This window comes from Manis javanica, chromosome 12 (genome assembly GCF_040802235.1).
Source record: "Manis javanica isolate MJ-LG chromosome 12, MJ_LKY, whole genome shotgun sequence".
NCBI lineage: Eukaryota > Metazoa > Chordata > Mammalia > Pholidota > Manidae > Manis > Manis javanica.
In genome coordinates this window covers 107,300,725-107,316,483 of record NC_133167.1, presented here as the reverse complement: position 1 = coordinate 107,316,483, position 15,759 = coordinate 107,300,725, and the positions used below count along the sequence as shown (strand labels likewise).

At 52.6% G+C, this 15,759-nt stretch overlaps 2 protein-coding genes across 2 annotated transcripts; one reads left to right on the top strand and one right to left on the bottom strand.

Annotated features, from left to right (window-relative positions):
• Window positions 1-3,638: 3,638 nt before the first annotated feature.
• On the bottom strand, window positions 3,639-6,830 carry LOC140844826 (protein FAM90A1-like). The gene is made up of 4 exons (XM_073217764.1): window positions 6,477-6,830; window positions 5,841-6,040; window positions 5,370-5,463; window positions 3,639-4,825 (listed from the first exon to the last, which is right to left on the bottom strand). Exons 1-4 carry the CDS (start codon window positions 6,594-6,596, stop codon window positions 4,208-4,210), a joined length of 1,032 nt encoding a protein of 343 aa, XP_073073865.1. The 5' UTR covers window positions 6,597-6,830; the 3' UTR covers window positions 3,639-4,207.
• Window positions 6,831-11,498: 4,668 nt separating this feature from the next.
• On the top strand, window positions 11,499-14,711 carry LOC118967937 (protein FAM90A1-like). The gene is made up of 4 exons (XM_036996009.2): window positions 11,499-11,836; window positions 12,273-12,472; window positions 12,850-12,955; window positions 13,500-14,711. Exons 1-4 carry the CDS (start codon window positions 11,717-11,719, stop codon window positions 14,115-14,117), a joined length of 1,044 nt encoding a protein of 347 aa, XP_036851904.2. The 5' UTR covers window positions 11,499-11,716; the 3' UTR covers window positions 14,118-14,711.
• The last annotated feature ends 1,048 nt before the right edge of the window (window positions 14,712-15,759 follow it).

Sequence of the window (15,759 nt, the reverse complement as noted above, 5' to 3'; positions counted from 1 at the left end):
CAAATTAGATAATGCTGCCAACATTACCCATTTTCTAATGTGAACTAATTTTATGTCTAATATGAAATAATTCTGAACTTCAAAAACATTTCTGCAGACATTGTTGTGAATCTTATTCAATAAATATTAACACTTTAAGGCCACAGGTTAAATGTAGGTGTCTTCTTCCATTGCATTTCCAAATGTCAACCTAATACTGTGTATAAATGGCCAACCTGTAAAAGAGATACATACTGAAACAAGAGAACTTAAAACCATGTGGCTGCATAATTTCACAGAGGTAGCACCTAAAATTTGGCAACACAGGACACTGGATTTTGCATATGTATTCATATTAGAGTGGCTCTTAAGAATAGAAGTCTTTACTAAGAAGTGTGAAACCAGCTGCCAGATTTCTATTGTTACAGTTTCTGGGCCCACAACTAGGTAGACAAAAATATTTTTAACTACCTTCCTGGTCATTATGAGTCAAAACAGAGTGAAAGCTGGAGGTTTAGAGGCAAACGCATTGGATAGTAATCTTTAAAAAAAAAAAATTTACTGGCTACATAATTTGTGGCTTGTGAGTAAGGAGTTCAGGCTACATGCCATGTGAACTTGCTTTGGAAAATTACCGTCCACGTCATGGAAAAGTAAATGTCCCACACTCCTTCACTCACTTGGCATTTGAATACAGTGTGAATATTCACGAATGATTTCCTTTTCAATTGAAATTTACTAAGAAAATCTGCCAGGAAAGAGTGCAAGGGAAATTACAGAGAGTGAGAAAGTACTGAAATGTTTGTTTTTCCTTTTTGAGAGTGGCCTAAATGGCAGATCTTTTTAACAAATGTATTAGGAAGGAAATTATGCGCCCCTCCATTCACCCACCCAATTCATATGCTGACACTTTAACCTTTAGTGTGGCTGATTTGGAGATGGGGCCTCTAAGAAAGAACTTAGAGCTCAATGGGGCCATACCTGTGGGGTCCTGCTCTGGTAGGATTACTATCCTAACAGGAAGAGACACTGGAGCTAACTCACTTTCTCTTCCGTGTGCACACAGAGGAAAGGCACTGTGAAGACAGGAAGGTGGCCTTCTGCAAGCCAGGAACAGAGTTCTCACCAGAAATGCATCCTAATGACACCTTCGTCTTGGACTTTCAGCCTCCAGAGCTGTGAGTAAATAAATACCTGCGGTTTAAGCCACCCAGTGTGTGGCGTTTTGTTATGGCAGCTGAGCAGATGTACCCAATGCAAACTGTAACATGCCACTCGGTTCATGATGAGTGGTTGCCTGGCATTTACATCCTCCCGTTACCCCCTCCCCTGCACACACACACATATCCCAGCATTCTTCTTTGCCTCTTTGTCTCTCTGTTGGGAGGCCAAGACAAAAGTGCCTCCACCATCCCACATCATTTCCATTTGCAATGTATTTCTACAAGATTCTAACAATTAAACAGAGGCTCTGTGAATAGAAAGCACTGAAAGGTGACTGTTGCTCTCTCTGGGGAAGAAGAGCGACCACACCCTGTGACTTAATCCAGTTCAGGTGAGAGGTTAGTTGCACCCTGTGTAATCAGGTCGGTCACCTGGGTGGCCTGATGAGCCAGCCAAGTCTGCCATTTGGAGACCGTCTAGGAGGGAAGCATTATTCCCAGGCTTGTGGTCTCGGTGCCTGGAGACATGCAAGCCGCTTCTGCCCCTGGGAGGGTGAGTCTCAGGTCAGTGTCTTCCTGGAACTCAAACCTCGGTCCAGTGCAGGTGGCAATGAAGCCCACTGGGGGCCCCCTCTCCCTGAGAGGCCATCACCATCACCCGTGTGCAGCCTGCACGATGGCTTGGCTGAGGTGGCAGCACAGCTACTCCCATGGAGAAACTTACTCTGAGTTGGAAGAGCCCTTGTGTGGTTGGGACTGGGCTCCAGAATAGAGGGGACACGTGCTACGTGAGCAGCGTGCTGCAGGGTCTGATGTAACAGACTGCCCCTCACCGGCTATGTCTGTCTTGGCAGCAGCACTGGAAATCCGTCAGAACTAGACATTCTACATGCTGTGTGCTATGCAAGCTCACATTACTCAGCCCTCAGCATTCTGGGAGATACATGTCATCCAGCCCCTGCAAGAACTGGTTACTGGCTTCCCCAGAAACAAGCAGGAGGGCGGCCGTGAGTTTCTGATGTCCGCTGCATACGCCATGCAGCAGTTAGGTTGGCAGGAGCACAAGCCATCAGCCTGGTCCTCTGAGAGCACCACCCTAATCTGCCGAAAATTTGGAGGGTACTGGAGATCTCAAATCAAGCATCTCTGCTGCCATGGTGTGTCAAACACTTCCGACCCTTACCTGCATATCAGAGCAGCTCAGAACGTGAACCGAGCTTTGGAAAAGTGGAGATGCGTGAAAAGCTGATTGGTGGAAATTCCTATCATTGCAGCATTTGTCTGAAGAAGGCAGCTGCTTCCAAGACCCCGACTTGGCACACATCCTCCAAGGTCCTTATCCTTGTATTGAAAGGTTGTGTTTTATCGTTTAAGGACGGGATGTTTTATACACATCAGAGGTGGAGGAGTGTGTGCTTGTGTTCTGTGTGAGGATAGTACTTGGATTCATAGAGCTTTGCAGTTAGAGAGAAGGTAGGAAAACAATTTATTTGGAAATAAGAGGCAAGAGGCTCTCTGCCTTATTGATGGAGGGTTTCGTGGAGATGCAAAATCTTAGGGATAAAAATATGTAAAATGATTCGGGGAATATGTTTTCCCCATGTTTGGCTACATAGTATGGGTAAGTTGTCCTGACTACGCCTCTGTCATCAGGAGTTATGTCATCTTTCCTTAAACAGCCAGGAAATGTGCTCGTGCAGCCAGGATGCCTTTACCTGGTCTAAAGCTCATAAAACTTTCAAGTGGTCTCCAGGGGCCAGGAATGTCTTGGGCTTTCCTCGTGATGACCCAGAGAAGGCCTCCTTACCCACTAGCACCACCCAAATGTCCTGAGTATAACCGTGGAGGTAGGAAGAGCTATTAATGTCCTGGAAACAGTAGGGAGAGCAAGCATGCATTGAGGAGGCACATCAGAAACGGCCGTGAGCACACCAGGTAAGTGCAACCCTTCTGTCCTTCACGAAGACGGTGAGTGTCTCCTGTGGCCTGGGGCCCCAGGGAGGTACAAGGAGGGAAGGCAGATGGTGGCTGAGTACAAAGATGTCAGGCCATGGACAGGTGATCATGCGGTGAAGGAACCGGGAACACTGTGACAGCGGGCCCCTCATGGAGGAGGGGTTCCCAAGGCAAATGCAGGCTTCAGTCCCCTGGGATGTGACAAAGTAATTTTGTCCCTGCTGGAGTAGAATTCAGACATACCTAGACATTTACACCCACCAGGGAAGGAGGGCCCGGTGGGAATCAGCCTGCATAGAGGCTTGTCTTGTGTGAATGCACAGCAGGCCCCGTGGGTGACATGCAGAATTGCTGCAGCAGAGCTGGGGCCCCTGGGAACCTGCATGTCTAAGAAACCAGTCTTCCCTACAGCTCCTCAGCCTCAGTTCATTAGCTGTGAGGAACAAAAATAATATTTAAATGCTATGCGTGCTAGAAATGAAAACCAAGTACAATATGGTAGGTTTGGCAAAGCTTTAATATTGAAAGGACATTCTCCACGATAATTTCATAACAACACTTAATAACCAAAATGAACAAAGTAACAAGAATATTCCCCATGTTGACATCTACTGAATCAACTTCACACAGTTAATAACTCTCATCTCAGGACAGGGCACTGCTTAAATCTGCAGGGCACGTGATTCGACCCTTTACCCACTGTCCCAAAATTCAGACATTTGCCCACAAATACAGAATAATTTCACAGCTTCCTTTGAAATTATCCATTATCAATAAATATAACCCTACGATCTGACTCCAATTCATACACAGTAGTTTAAATACAGAGACCTTTGCATTTCCGTTTGGTGAGTACATTTCACATCCAGCTTACACCGGTGTCATGGGAGAGGACAGAGCCGCGGCCCCAAGCATGCGCTGCCTCTCCGGCCTTCGTGCACCCAGCACGGCTTGGGAATCGGATGCACCAGAAAGACCCGCTCCCGGTGACCTACCCTCCAGTCAGGGCAGCCAGGTGGGAGGACAGTCTTGGGAGCCATGAGTGTGTCCCTCCCACTCGGCCTCGCCAGACCAGGAGGAGGAAAGCTGAAGGTCCTCACAGAGGGTGCTCAAGGGCACATGGGCACAGAAACCCTCAGACATGGGCGAGGTGGGAGGCTGCTGCCTAGGTGGGCTGGCGCGGCAGGAGGAGGGCACAAGGGTGCCGTGGGGAACCTGGAGCTCCAGTGGCCTTCCTGTGACCTCGTGAAGACCATCCTGAGCTGCTGGCCAGGCTCCTGGGGTACTGGTAGGGCCTGGAGTGTGGTGCAGGCCTGGGCCGGAGCCAGGAGGGGCCGGCTGCCTGCAGGCGGGAGGCCACCGCTCTGCCCCTGGGGGGCCGCTGCTGGTCCAGTTGCCCTTGGTGGACGGTGGAGGCACTGGGAGGCCCCAAGCTCAGGGGCCCCAGGGCTCCACGGGCCGCTCTGCAAGGGACAGAGCCTGGGTCTCTTGTGGGGCCCGTGGCCTGGCCCCTCGGGGAACTGGGCACACCTCTTGCCTGATGCCTCAGCAAGGAGATTGAAGTCCATGGCCAAGGTCTCCGGGGCAGGGTGTGGGTCCCGATGGGAGTTTCCAGACAGGGAGCTGGTCTGTGCCTGGAGGCTGGGGACGTGCCCCAGGCCTCCCACCCCGGGGTGCAGGATGCAGGTCCTCTTTGGTGTGTAGACGGGCATCGGCCTGTTTGGATGCTGTAGGATGAGACACACAGACGATACTTAGAACTTCCTCAATGCCAATAACACTTATACTTCCCCGAATCACAAAGACATCTTATAGCACGAAACTTAGCAGCCAAAGATATACAAGCAGTGCAAGTAGCTGTAAAGAGGGATTCAAATCACGGGCTTAGGAAAACATAAATTACAATATCACCTCGATACATTTCCTTCAATTAGACACCAAACAGAAACGATCTGGTAACGCCCGGTGGGCTGCGTGCACACAGGCCCTTTCATTCCCTCTCGAGGGAAGGCCAGGAACACGCTGTTGGGAGGAGGCTGGAGACGGACATGTTGGGGGGTGTCCCACAGCCAGAAGATGCTGCCACCCGGAAGCACCTAATGACCCCGCCACCACTCCCCCAGCAACACCGACATGATCAAGCAAAAATGGCACTGGAAACCCACACCAGGGCACCACATGGGTCCCAGGAGAAACGTGCCAACCGCCTGCCAGGGGCCAGGGGCGCTCAGCCGGCGCCCGGAGGGAAGAGCGGTGGGGCCAGGGACTCACCCGCGCGCAGTCACGTGCTTCCGGCTCCATCCGGCTCTGCGGCGGCCTCCTGGGGCACCGCCGGAGCACAGCCTCCCTGCGCCGCTTCTTGGGCCTGCAGCACAGCAAAGGCTCAGGGGGAGCCCCTCCGCGGCCTGGGCCCGTTCCTGCTTGGGGGTCCCAGGCAGAGAGGCCCTTGCTCTGCCCTGACCACCCTCCCCTCTCCGCGTCCCCCACCCCAGGGCGCCCCTGGGACAGGGCCTGGAGCACCCCGCGGGGCCGCCACTGCTGGTCTGCCTGCAGTGCAAAGCGCCCCAGCGTCCCACCCCACTGGGGATGCTCCCGGGCAATGGGCTCCCAGTGGCGGTCCCAGAGGGGCAGAGCCCCTTCTCTTCCCCCCGGGACCCTGTCCTTGCCTGGCGGAGAGGGGCGTCAGCCCCAGTCTGCACAGGCTTCAGCCCGAGCCTGGCCCCCACCCTCCCGGCTCCTCACCTCTGTGTCAGCCCCTTCTCTGGCAGGGCCTCCAGGGAGGCGCCTGGGTTTTGGGGGGCCTGCCGATTCCGGGGGTCCCGGTTCTCCTTCAGCGCACTGGAGCCCAAGGGCTGGGGGGCTAGGGCGCCCTGCCAGCACCTGATGGGGCACCTGCTGCTCCGGGCGGTGTGCCCGAAGGCCCCACAGTGCTTGCACTTCACCTGCGGCCGTGGAGGAGGGGGGTCAGCGAGCCACAGCCCACAGGCCCGGGAGGGGGAGGGAGGGGCGGATGTTCAGAGTGGAATAGATTTGGGCAGAGAGGACAGAAAATATGGCAAATCAGGTACTAGGAGACTAAAGATATTCCAGAGGTTCCCAAAGTCGGTGACAGGCAGGACCCAGCAGGAGGGACGGGAGGCCTCGGGGTGCAGGGGAAGACCCAGCCTCGAGGAGTCGGGCCCTCGCCAGCCTGGACATGCCCCAAAGCGGGAGGCACCCCCACAACCCCCGAGTCCCACAGTGGCCCCATCTGCCCGGGGCTGAGGTCCCAGGGAAAGCAGCCCCTGGCCGGGAAAGGACGCAGCACTTCCCGTGCCCGCCCCGTCTCTGGACTCCATGCCAGCCCCTGGTTCCCAGCAGGCGCCCGCCTCCACTTACCCTGGGGTCCTCGAGTTCAGGAGGGGAAGCCCTGGGCCCCCGGAGGCCCCTCTGCTGCCTCTCGGCTCCCTGGGCTGTGAGGGGGCTGCAGGGCCCGGGCTGGGGGTGACGGCCCGCCATCTGCCCACCCCCTCCCGCCTCAGCTCCGTCTCCTGAGCTGTGCTTCCTGGACGTCCTGGAAGAGGAAAAGGGTACTTTGGAGCCGAGAGCTGGGGTGAGCCCCCCGAGTGACCGGGAAGCCAGAGCTCGTTCAGCTCTGCCACAGGCGCTCAGTTAGGAAAGTACAAGACGGGATTCCCCGACCCTCCCCAAACCAGAGCTCCGGGAACGCGACCCTGAACGCCGTGGCCCATGTCACTCTCCGCACAAAACACCGGACGTGCTCCTCCCGAGCGCTGGATTTCCCATTCAACGTAAGAGGAGGCAACTTCCAAATACAAATTCACATAGAAAACATGTATTTTCTTTCTCTTGGACAGGAAGCTCCCGCTGAGGGCCTGAACTATTTTATTTTACCTTTGGTCCTCAATGCCTCCATTTCTCATGAATTCTTAGTAAATGTGAAATGCCTAGGTTCGAACTAAGCATGAACAACACATTCCTGAGGCTTCCAGTGCCCAAAGCCATAACCCACCAAGTTTCCATAACCGTTCTTCCTCCGCGAACCAGAATGCTCCAGCCCGTCTCTTTTAAATTTGAACCTCACGTAATAATTAGCCTTGAGAAGGAGGCCTTGTATCAGTCTCTGTTCTCCACAAATACTATCAAAATTGAAGGAGCCTTAACCCAATGCCTAAGCCACATCACCTCATATTGTCCCCACTGTCCTATTTCTCCGAGGGTATTGGGAGGCCCAGATGGAAAGAAAACCAACCTGATGCCCAGGTGTGCTCCTCCTGTCCGTGGGCAGAGGGTCAGAAACGGGGGCGCTGGGCGGACCGACTGCGAGATGCAGCCTCCCACGGGGCCAGAGAGGGGGCTTCCGTCCCTCGCTGGGCTTTATACGGTCTCCGGGTCACGTGCCCCGGGGGGGTGTCGCTGAGTCAGTCCGTCAGCTCCCCTTGCTTCTCGTCCCGACCCGATACGGTGACCTCTGCTTTCTCCTTGGAAACACTCATGGGTTTCCAAATTCTGTGTAAGTTAGGCATTCACTTAAGTTTATACATTTTCTGTAAGAAAATTAACCACTTGTTTTTTGCCTGCTCTTTTCTGTGCTTCGCATTATTTATTGTGGTAAAATAGTCAGTGTTTTAGCCGGGAGGTGCAGAGCTCTCTGGCATGAGGGACGGTCACACAGTTGTGCAGCCGTCCCCGCCACCCTTCCCAAGAGCCCTTCATTTTGCCCAACTGGAATATCTACTACCCATCCCCTAGTCGTCACTGCTTATTTCTGTGGATCAACTAGGACTTTCTTTGTCAGTCTCGGCTTCCACGGGTTGATATTGATGCTATTTGCTCATCAGGCCGTGGAGGGTGGTCAACAAATGCCTGCGTATGTAGGAGACACATTTAGGAATGGAAATGGGAAATGATCTCATTTGGGCATTTTCTGATTTAGTCCCAGTCAGCATCTTCCTCCCAAAGCCTGTCAATAAACAGCACCCCCACCTGCACAGGGTGAGGGTCCCCATTTTGCAGTAACTCTGTTTTCAGTAACGTTTTTCAGCTGCCACTCAAGGTAGTTTCAGTACTTCATGATTTGTATATTTGAACTGGTGTTGCCTTTTTAACCTGCATCATCTCATTTATTATTTATGAAGCTGCACCCCTCCCCCACCCCGGGTCCCGGCCTCACCCTAGTTCGGCTGCCCCCTGCTGGGCCTGGCCTCCCCCATTCCCGGGCTTAGCGACCTGGCTGTCCAGCCACTGCCCCAGCTGGCCGGTGGGCCTCCCTCCACTGGGACTGGGAGGCACCAGCCATCTCCGGACAGCTCTCCAAATGCTGAATACCTTGATTCTGTCAGGAAACCATCCCTTTATCTGTTGTATGTATAGAAATATGAATACAGAGATTTGGTTCCATTCCCTTATTAATTTTTCGATTCCTTCCCATGTATGTTTATCTTTTAACTGTCCTTATTTATACATCACATCATTTCAATCTAGAGTAATTTATAGATTTTTTTAAAACTGTGCATAAAACTCTACAAAATTCCCCTGCTGGTGAGACCAACCCCATGTCTGTCGTGGTGTACACTTGGGGAGTGCATATGTGAATCTCCATACCGTTTCTATTTTGATAATTTCATTCATTTATGTCAATAGGCTCATCGTGATTTCTGTGATTATTTACTATTTTTATTATAAGGTTTTTTTTTTTCACATATCACTTTGTATTTTTTATTGAACAACCTGACATCTCAGGGGTGCATCCCTGAGAGGAGACAGAAGATCCTGCAGGTCCGTCATCTCTTGAAGTTTTCTGTGAGCGTTTTGTTTCAAATTCCATGATCTTTCCTCTTAGTAAAGTTATACTATTAGAAAGTCTTTTAGTAAACTTGGTGATACCAACAACCTACGGGGGAAATCTGGTGAAATTAAAAGATGCAAGGTCTCATATATTGGCAAACTTATAATTAGAAATTACTTAATCCTTAAAGATCACTAAATTACAGAATTGCTAAAAGAATATAAGGTTTTATCACAACAGTGCACATTGCGGGCATTTGTATGGGTCAGGGCCTGGCAGTGTGCACAGCAAGGGTGGCAGAGAAGCAGATCCCGTGGGCTCCCTATCTCGTACCCTTCTCTAAAGACCATGAAGTTTACCGTGGAGCACCACGTTGGGGAGAAGAATCTACAGTGTGTCTGTAGTCTGTATTTCTATTCCTCTATTAATAATTCTATCATATTTAGTAATTTTTAAATAATTGTGCAATTTTTAATTATAAATTCATCAATTCATAAAACTTGGTGTCTCTCCATTTTATATTTTCCTATACTTCTACAATTTTATAAAGTACAGTAATAGACTTTCTAATCTTTTACTTGAAATTTGCCTAGAGGATTGATATTAGGATTTTGCCACCACACACACAGGTGCATGAGGTGATGGACCCCAAGGGTCTCTGTCCTCCTGCTCAGGGATTGCTCCTGGGAGGGGACAGGTTGTTCATAAATTCAAAGTGATATGTGAAAAAAAACAATAAAAAAGTAGTGAATAGTCACAGAAATCATGGTAAGGATCCTAACAACATAAATAGATGAACTTTTAGATATGAGAAATGGGTATGGAAATTGGGCAATGCACTCCCCAAGGGTACAGTGAACAGCATGCGGTCTCACCAGTAGGGGAGTTTTGCAGTTTTATGGAGTGTTCTAAAAAAATTTATGAATGACCTCCAATTGAAATGACATGATGTATAAATAAGGAGTTGCTAACGTATCTATAGATGAAAAAATGAAATCTCAAAGAAGAGTTCTATTTAATTAATAGGTGATCCAATGAATTCTATTCAAAATCTCAACAGATTTTATCTATTAAACAGATGGAGTTTATTGAGCATTTGGAGAGCAGTCCTGAGACGGCTGGTGTCTCCCAGTCCCAGTGGAGGGAGGCCCACCGGCCAGCTGGGGCAGTGACTGGACAACCAGGTCGCTAAGCCCGGGAATGGGGAAGGCGTGGCCGAGCTAGGGTGGGGCTGGGATCTGGGGTGGGGGAGGGGTGCACCTTCATAAATAATAAATAAGATGCAGGTTAAAAAGGCAACACAGGTTCAACTATACAAATCGTGAAGTACTGAAACTACCTTGAGTGGCAGCTGAAAAACGTTACTGAAAAAGGAGTTTCTGCAAAATGGGGACCATCGCCCTGTGCGGGAGGAGGTGCTGTTTGTTGACAGGCTTTGGAAGGAAGATGCTGAATGGAACTAAATTAGAAAATGCCCAAACGAGGTGATTTGCCATTTGCATTTCTAAATGTGTCTCCTACATACACAAGCATTTGTCGAATACCGTCCACGGCCTGGTTGCCTTGGAAGAGAAGTAACACCATTTGAGCAAATAACATCAATATCAACCTGTAGTAAAGTTCAGGCTGCACAACTGTGTGACCGTCCCTCAAGCCAGAGAGCTCTGCACCTCCCGGCTAAAACACTGAGTTTTCTGTTAGGTGTATTGTACCACAATAAATAATGCGAAGCACAGAAAAGAGCAGGCAAAAAACAAGTGGTTAATTTTCTTACAGAAAATGTATAAACTTGAGTGAATGCCTGACTTACACAGAATTTGGAAACCCATGAGTGTTTCCAAGGAGAAAGCAGAGGTCACCGTATCGGGTCGGGATGAGAAGCAAGGGGAGCTGACGGACTGACTCAGCGACCCCCCCCCCACCCCGGGGCACATGACCCGGAGACCGTATAAAGCCCAGCGAGGGACGGAAGCCCCCTCTCTGGCCCCGTGGGAGGCTGCATCTCGCAGTCGGTCCGCCCAGCGCCCCCGTTTCTGACCCTCTGCCCACGGACAGGAGGAGCACACCTGGGCATCAGGTTGGTTTTCTTTCCATCTGGGCCTCCCAATACCCTCGGAGAAATAGGACAGTGGGGACAATATGAGGTGATGTGGCTTAGGCATTGGGTTAAGGCTCCTTCAATTTTGATAGTATTTGTGGAGAACAGAGACTGATACAAGGCCTCCTTCTCAAGGCTAATTATTACGTGAGGTTCAAATTTAAAAGAGACGGGCTGGAGCATTCTGGTTCGCGGAGGAAGAACGGTTATGGAAACTTGGTGGGTTATGGCTTTGGGCACTGGAAGCCTCAGGAATGTGTTGTTCATGCTTAGTTCGAACCTAGGCATTTCACATTTACTAAGAATTCATGAGAAATGGAGGCATTGAGGACCAAAGGTAAAATAAAATAGTTCAGGCCCTCAGCGGGAGCTTCCTGTCCAAGAGAAAGAAAATACATGTTTTCTATGTGAATTTGTATTTGGAAGTTGCCTCCTCTTACGTTGAATGGGAAATCCAGCGCTCGGGAGGAGCACATCCGGTGTTTTGTGCGGAGAGTGACATGGGCCACGGCGTTCAGGGTCGCGTTCCCGGAGCTCTGGTTTGGGGAGGGTCGGGGAATCCGTCTTGTACTTTCCTAACTGAGCGCCTGTGGCAGAGCTGAACGAGCTCTGGCTTCCCGGTCACTCGGGGGGCTCACCCCAGCTCTCGGCTCCAAAGTACTCTTTTCCTCTTCCAGGACGTCCAGGAAGCACAGCTCAGGAGACGGAGCTGAGGCGGGAGGGGGTGGGCAGATGGCGGGCCGTCACCCCCAGCCCGGGCCCTGCAGCCCCCTCACAGCCCAGGGAGCCGAGAGGCGGCCGAGGGGCCTCCGGGGGCCCAGGGCTTCCCCTCCTGAACTCGAGGACCCCAGGGTAAGTGGAGGCGGGCGCCTGCTGGGAACCAGGGGCTGGCATGGAGTCCAGAGACGGGGCGGACACGGGAAGTGCTGCGTCCTTTCCCGGCCAGGGGCTGCCTTCCCTGGGACCTCAGCCCGGGGCAGATGGGGCCACTGTGGGACTAGGGGGTTGTGGGGGTGCCTCCCGCTTCGGGGTGTGTCCAGGCTGGCGAGGGCCCGACTCCTCGAGGCTGGGTCTTCCCCTGCACCCCGAGGCCTCCCGTCCATCCTGCTGGGTCCTGCCTGTCACCGACTTTGGGAACCTCTGGAATATCTTTAGTCTCCTAGTGCCTGATTTGCCATATTTTCTGTCCTCTCTGCCCAAATCTATTCCACTCTGAACATCCGCCCCTCCCTCCCCCACCCGGGCCTGTGGGCTGTGGCTCGCTAACCCCCCTCCTCCCCGGCCGCAGGTGAAGTGCAAGCACTGTGGGGCCTTCGGGCACACCGCCCGGAGCAGCAGGTGCCCCATCAGGTGCTGGCAGGGCGCCCTAGCCCCCCAGCCCTTGGGCTCCAGTGTGCTGAAGGAGAACCGGGACCCCCGGAATCGGCAGGCCTCCCAGAACCCAGGCGCCTCCCTGGAGGCCCTGCCAGAGAAGGGGCTGACACAGAGGTGAGGAGCCGGGAGGGTGGGGGCCAGGCTCGGGCTGAAGCCTCTGCAGACTGTGGCTGACCTCCCTCTCCGCCAGGCAAGGACAGGGTCCCAGTGGGAAGAGAAGGGGCTCTGCCCCTCTGGGACCGCCACTGGGAGCCCATTGCCCGGGAGCATCCCCAGTGGGGTGGGACGCTGGGGCGCTTTGCACTGCAGGCAGACCAGCAGTGGCGGCCCCGCGGGGTGCTCCAGGCCCTGTCCCAGGGGCGCCCCGGGGTGGGGGACGCGGAGAGGGGAGGGTTGTCAGGGCAGAGCAAGGGCCTCTCTGCCTGGGACCCCCAAGCAGGAACGGGCCCAGGCCGCGGAGGGGCGCCCCCTGAGCCTTTGCTGTGCTGCAGGCCCGAGGAGCGGCGCAGGGAGGCTGTGCTCCCGCGGTGCCCCAGGAGCCGCCCCAGGAGGCCGCCGCAGAGCCGGATGGAGCCGGAAGCACGTGACTGCGCGCGGGTGAGTCCCTGGCCCCACCGCTCTTCCCTCCGGGCGCCGGCTGAGCGCCCCTGGCTCCTGGCAGGCGGTTGGCACGTTTCTCCTGGGACCCATGTGGTGCCCTGGTGTGCGTTTCCAGTGCCATTGTTGCTTGATCATGTCGGTGTTGCTGGGGGAATGGTGGCGGGGTCATTAGGTGCTTCCGGGTGGCAGCATCTTCTGGCTGTGGGACACCCCCCAACATGTCAGTCTCCAGCCTCCTCCCAACAGCGTGTTCCTGGCCTTCCCGCGAGAGGGAATGAAAGGGCCTGTGTGCACGCAGCCCACCGGGCGTTACCAGATCGTTTCTGTTTGGTGTCTAATTGAAGGAAATGTATCGAGGTGATATTGTCATTTATGTTTTCCTAAGCCTGTGATTTGAATCCCTCTTTACAGCTACCTGCACTGCTTGTATATCTTTGGCTGCTAAGTTTCGTGCTATAAGATGTCTTTGTGATTCGGGGAAGTATAAGTGTTATTGGCATTGAGGAAGTTCTAAGTATCGTCTGTGTGTCTCATCCTACAGCATCCAAACAGGCCGATGCCCGTCTACACACCAAAGAGGACCTGCATCCTGCACCCCGGGGTGGGAGGCCTGGGGCACGTCCTCAGCCTCCAGGCACAGACCAGCTCCCTATCTGGAAACTCCCATCCGGACCCACACCCTGCCCCGGAGACCTTGGCCATGGACTTCAATCTCCTTGCTGAGGCATCAGGCAAGAGGTGTGCCCAGTTCCCCGAGGGGCCAGGCCACGGGCCCCACAAGAGACCCAGGCTCTGTCCCTTGCAGAGCGGCCCGTGGAGCCCTGGGGCCCCTGAGCTTGGGGCCTCTCAGAGCCTCCACCGTCCACCAAGGGCAACTGGACCAGCAGCGGCCCCCCAGGGGCAGAGCGGTGGCCTCCCGCCTGCAGGCAGCCAGCCCCTCCTGGCTCCGGCCCAGGCCTGCACCGCACTCGGGGCCCTACCAGTACCCCAGGGGCCTGGCCAGCCGCTCAGGATGGTCTTCACAAGGTCACAGGAAGGCCACTGGAGCTCCAGGTTCCCCACGGCATCCTTGTGCCCTCCTCTTGCCGCACCAGCCCACCTGGGCAGCAGCCTCCCACCTCACCCATGTCTGAGGGTTTCTGTGCCCATGTGCCCTTGAGCACCCTCTGTGAGGACCTTCAGCTTTCCTCCTCCTGGTCTGGCGAGGCCGAGTGGGAGGGACACACTCATGGCTCCCAAGACTGTCCTCCCACCCGGCTGCCCCGACTGGAGGGTAGGTCACCAGTAGCGGGTCTTTCTGGTGCGTCTGATTCCCAAGCCATGCTGGGTGCACGAAGGCCGGAGAGGCAGCGCGTGCTTGGGGCCGCGGCTCTGTCCTCTCCAATGACACCGGTGTAAGCTGGATGTGAAATGTACTCACCAAACGGAAATGCAAAGGTCCCCGTATTTAAACCACTGTGTATGAATTGGAGTCAGATCGTAGGGTTATATTTATTGATAATGGATAATTTCAAAGGAAGCTGTGAAATTATTCTGTATTTGTGGGCAAATGTCTGAATTTTGGGACAGTGGGTAAAGGGTCGAATCACGTGCTCTGCAGATTTAAGTGGTGCCCTGTCCTGAGATGAGAGTTATTAACTGTGTGAAGTTGATTCAGTAGATGTCAACATGAGGAATATTCTTGTTACTTTGTTCATTTTGGTTATTAAGTGTTGTTATGAAATTATCATGGAGAATTTCCTTTCAATATTAAAGCTTTGCCAAACCTACCATATTGTACTTGGTTTTCATTTCTAGCACGCATAGCATTTAAATATTATTTTTGTTCCTCACAGCTTATGAACTGAGGCTGAGGAGCTGTAGGGAAGACTGGTTTCTTAGACATGCAGGTTCCCAGGGGCCCCAGCTCTGCTGCAGCAATTCTGCATGTCACCCCTGTGCCCACGTGGCCTGCTGTGCATTCACACGGGACAAGGACCTATGCAGGCTGATTCCCACCGGGCCCTCCTTCCCTGGTGGGTGTAAATGTCTAGGTATGTCTGAATTCTACTCCAGCAAGGACAAAATTAGTGTGTCTTATGAAGACTGGGCACTGGGGTTTCATAACTGCCCAGGTGATCTGATGGGTTGGGCACCTCAGTCTCGTGCTTGTCTGTTCTCTGAGGAGTCTCATTAGATTAGGCCATACATAGTAGCCTGGTTTTAACATAATCAAACTTTTAAAGGCTCGATGTGTGGGTAGACAGAGGTGCTAGAGATGGGGGGACTTACGGCGCTGAGCTGAGTCTGGCCCAACATTCCAACCAGTACCGTCCTGGTCTGTGTGTGCAGCTGCAGAAAAGAAACTAACACCCTTTAGTTCTCCAGCCACCGGCTTTATTGTTCAATAAGGAGAGCGCTCTGACTAACCTATTTTAATACACAAATTCATTCTGGGAGTCTCACTTTAAAACTGTGGGAGTTCTCTCAACAGGTTAAGTATCTAAGGCTTCCTTTGTGGTATGCGTTCTTCTAAAGTGGAGAATTAATCTATTAGGGTCATGAAATGTATATGAAGGCAAAAGATTGGAAGGTATCTATATTTATAATTTTTGCCATTTAGCTTTTTAAACCATTTGGCCGTCGGTGGTGTGATTGCATAATAGTACATCACCATAAAATAGAACTTCAATAATGAAAGGGGCTTCAAACTGGAAACCTTTTTACTTTCATAAAAGAATTCAATCTTCAAAGATTATGCCAAATGGTAGGGAGAGGCTTTTTAATCAAGAAAAACTCAGGACTCATATTGAGGAGGAACT

What these genes read in the sequence shown, in the direction of transcription:
- LOC140844826 (XM_073217764.1), bottom strand. Translation starts at nt 6,596, where the DNA reads ATGGCGGGCCGTCACCCCCAGCCCGGGCCCTGCAGCCCCCTCACAGCC. An exon ending in GAGAAGGGGCTGACACAGAG is followed by an intron (nt 5,464 to 5,840) that starts GTGAGGAGCCGG and finishes GCTGTGCTGCAG; the next exon opens with GCCCAAGAAGCGGCGCAGGG. An exon ending in AAGCACGTGACTGCGCGCGG is followed by an intron (nt 4,826 to 5,369) that starts GTGAGTCCCTGG and finishes CTCATCCTACAG; the next exon opens with CATCCAAACAGGCCGATGCC.
- LOC118967937 (XM_036996009.2), top strand. Translation starts at nt 11,717, where the DNA reads ATGGCGGGCCGTCACCCCCAGCCCGGGCCCTGCAGCCCCCTCACAGCC. An exon ending in GAGAAGGGGCTGACACAGAG is followed by an intron (nt 12,473 to 12,849) that starts GTGAGGAGCCGG and finishes GCTGTGCTGCAG; the next exon opens with GCCCGAGGAGCGGCGCAGGG. An exon ending in AAGCACGTGACTGCGCGCGG is followed by an intron (nt 12,956 to 13,499) that starts GTGAGTCCCTGG and finishes CTCATCCTACAG; the next exon opens with CATCCAAACAGGCCGATGCC.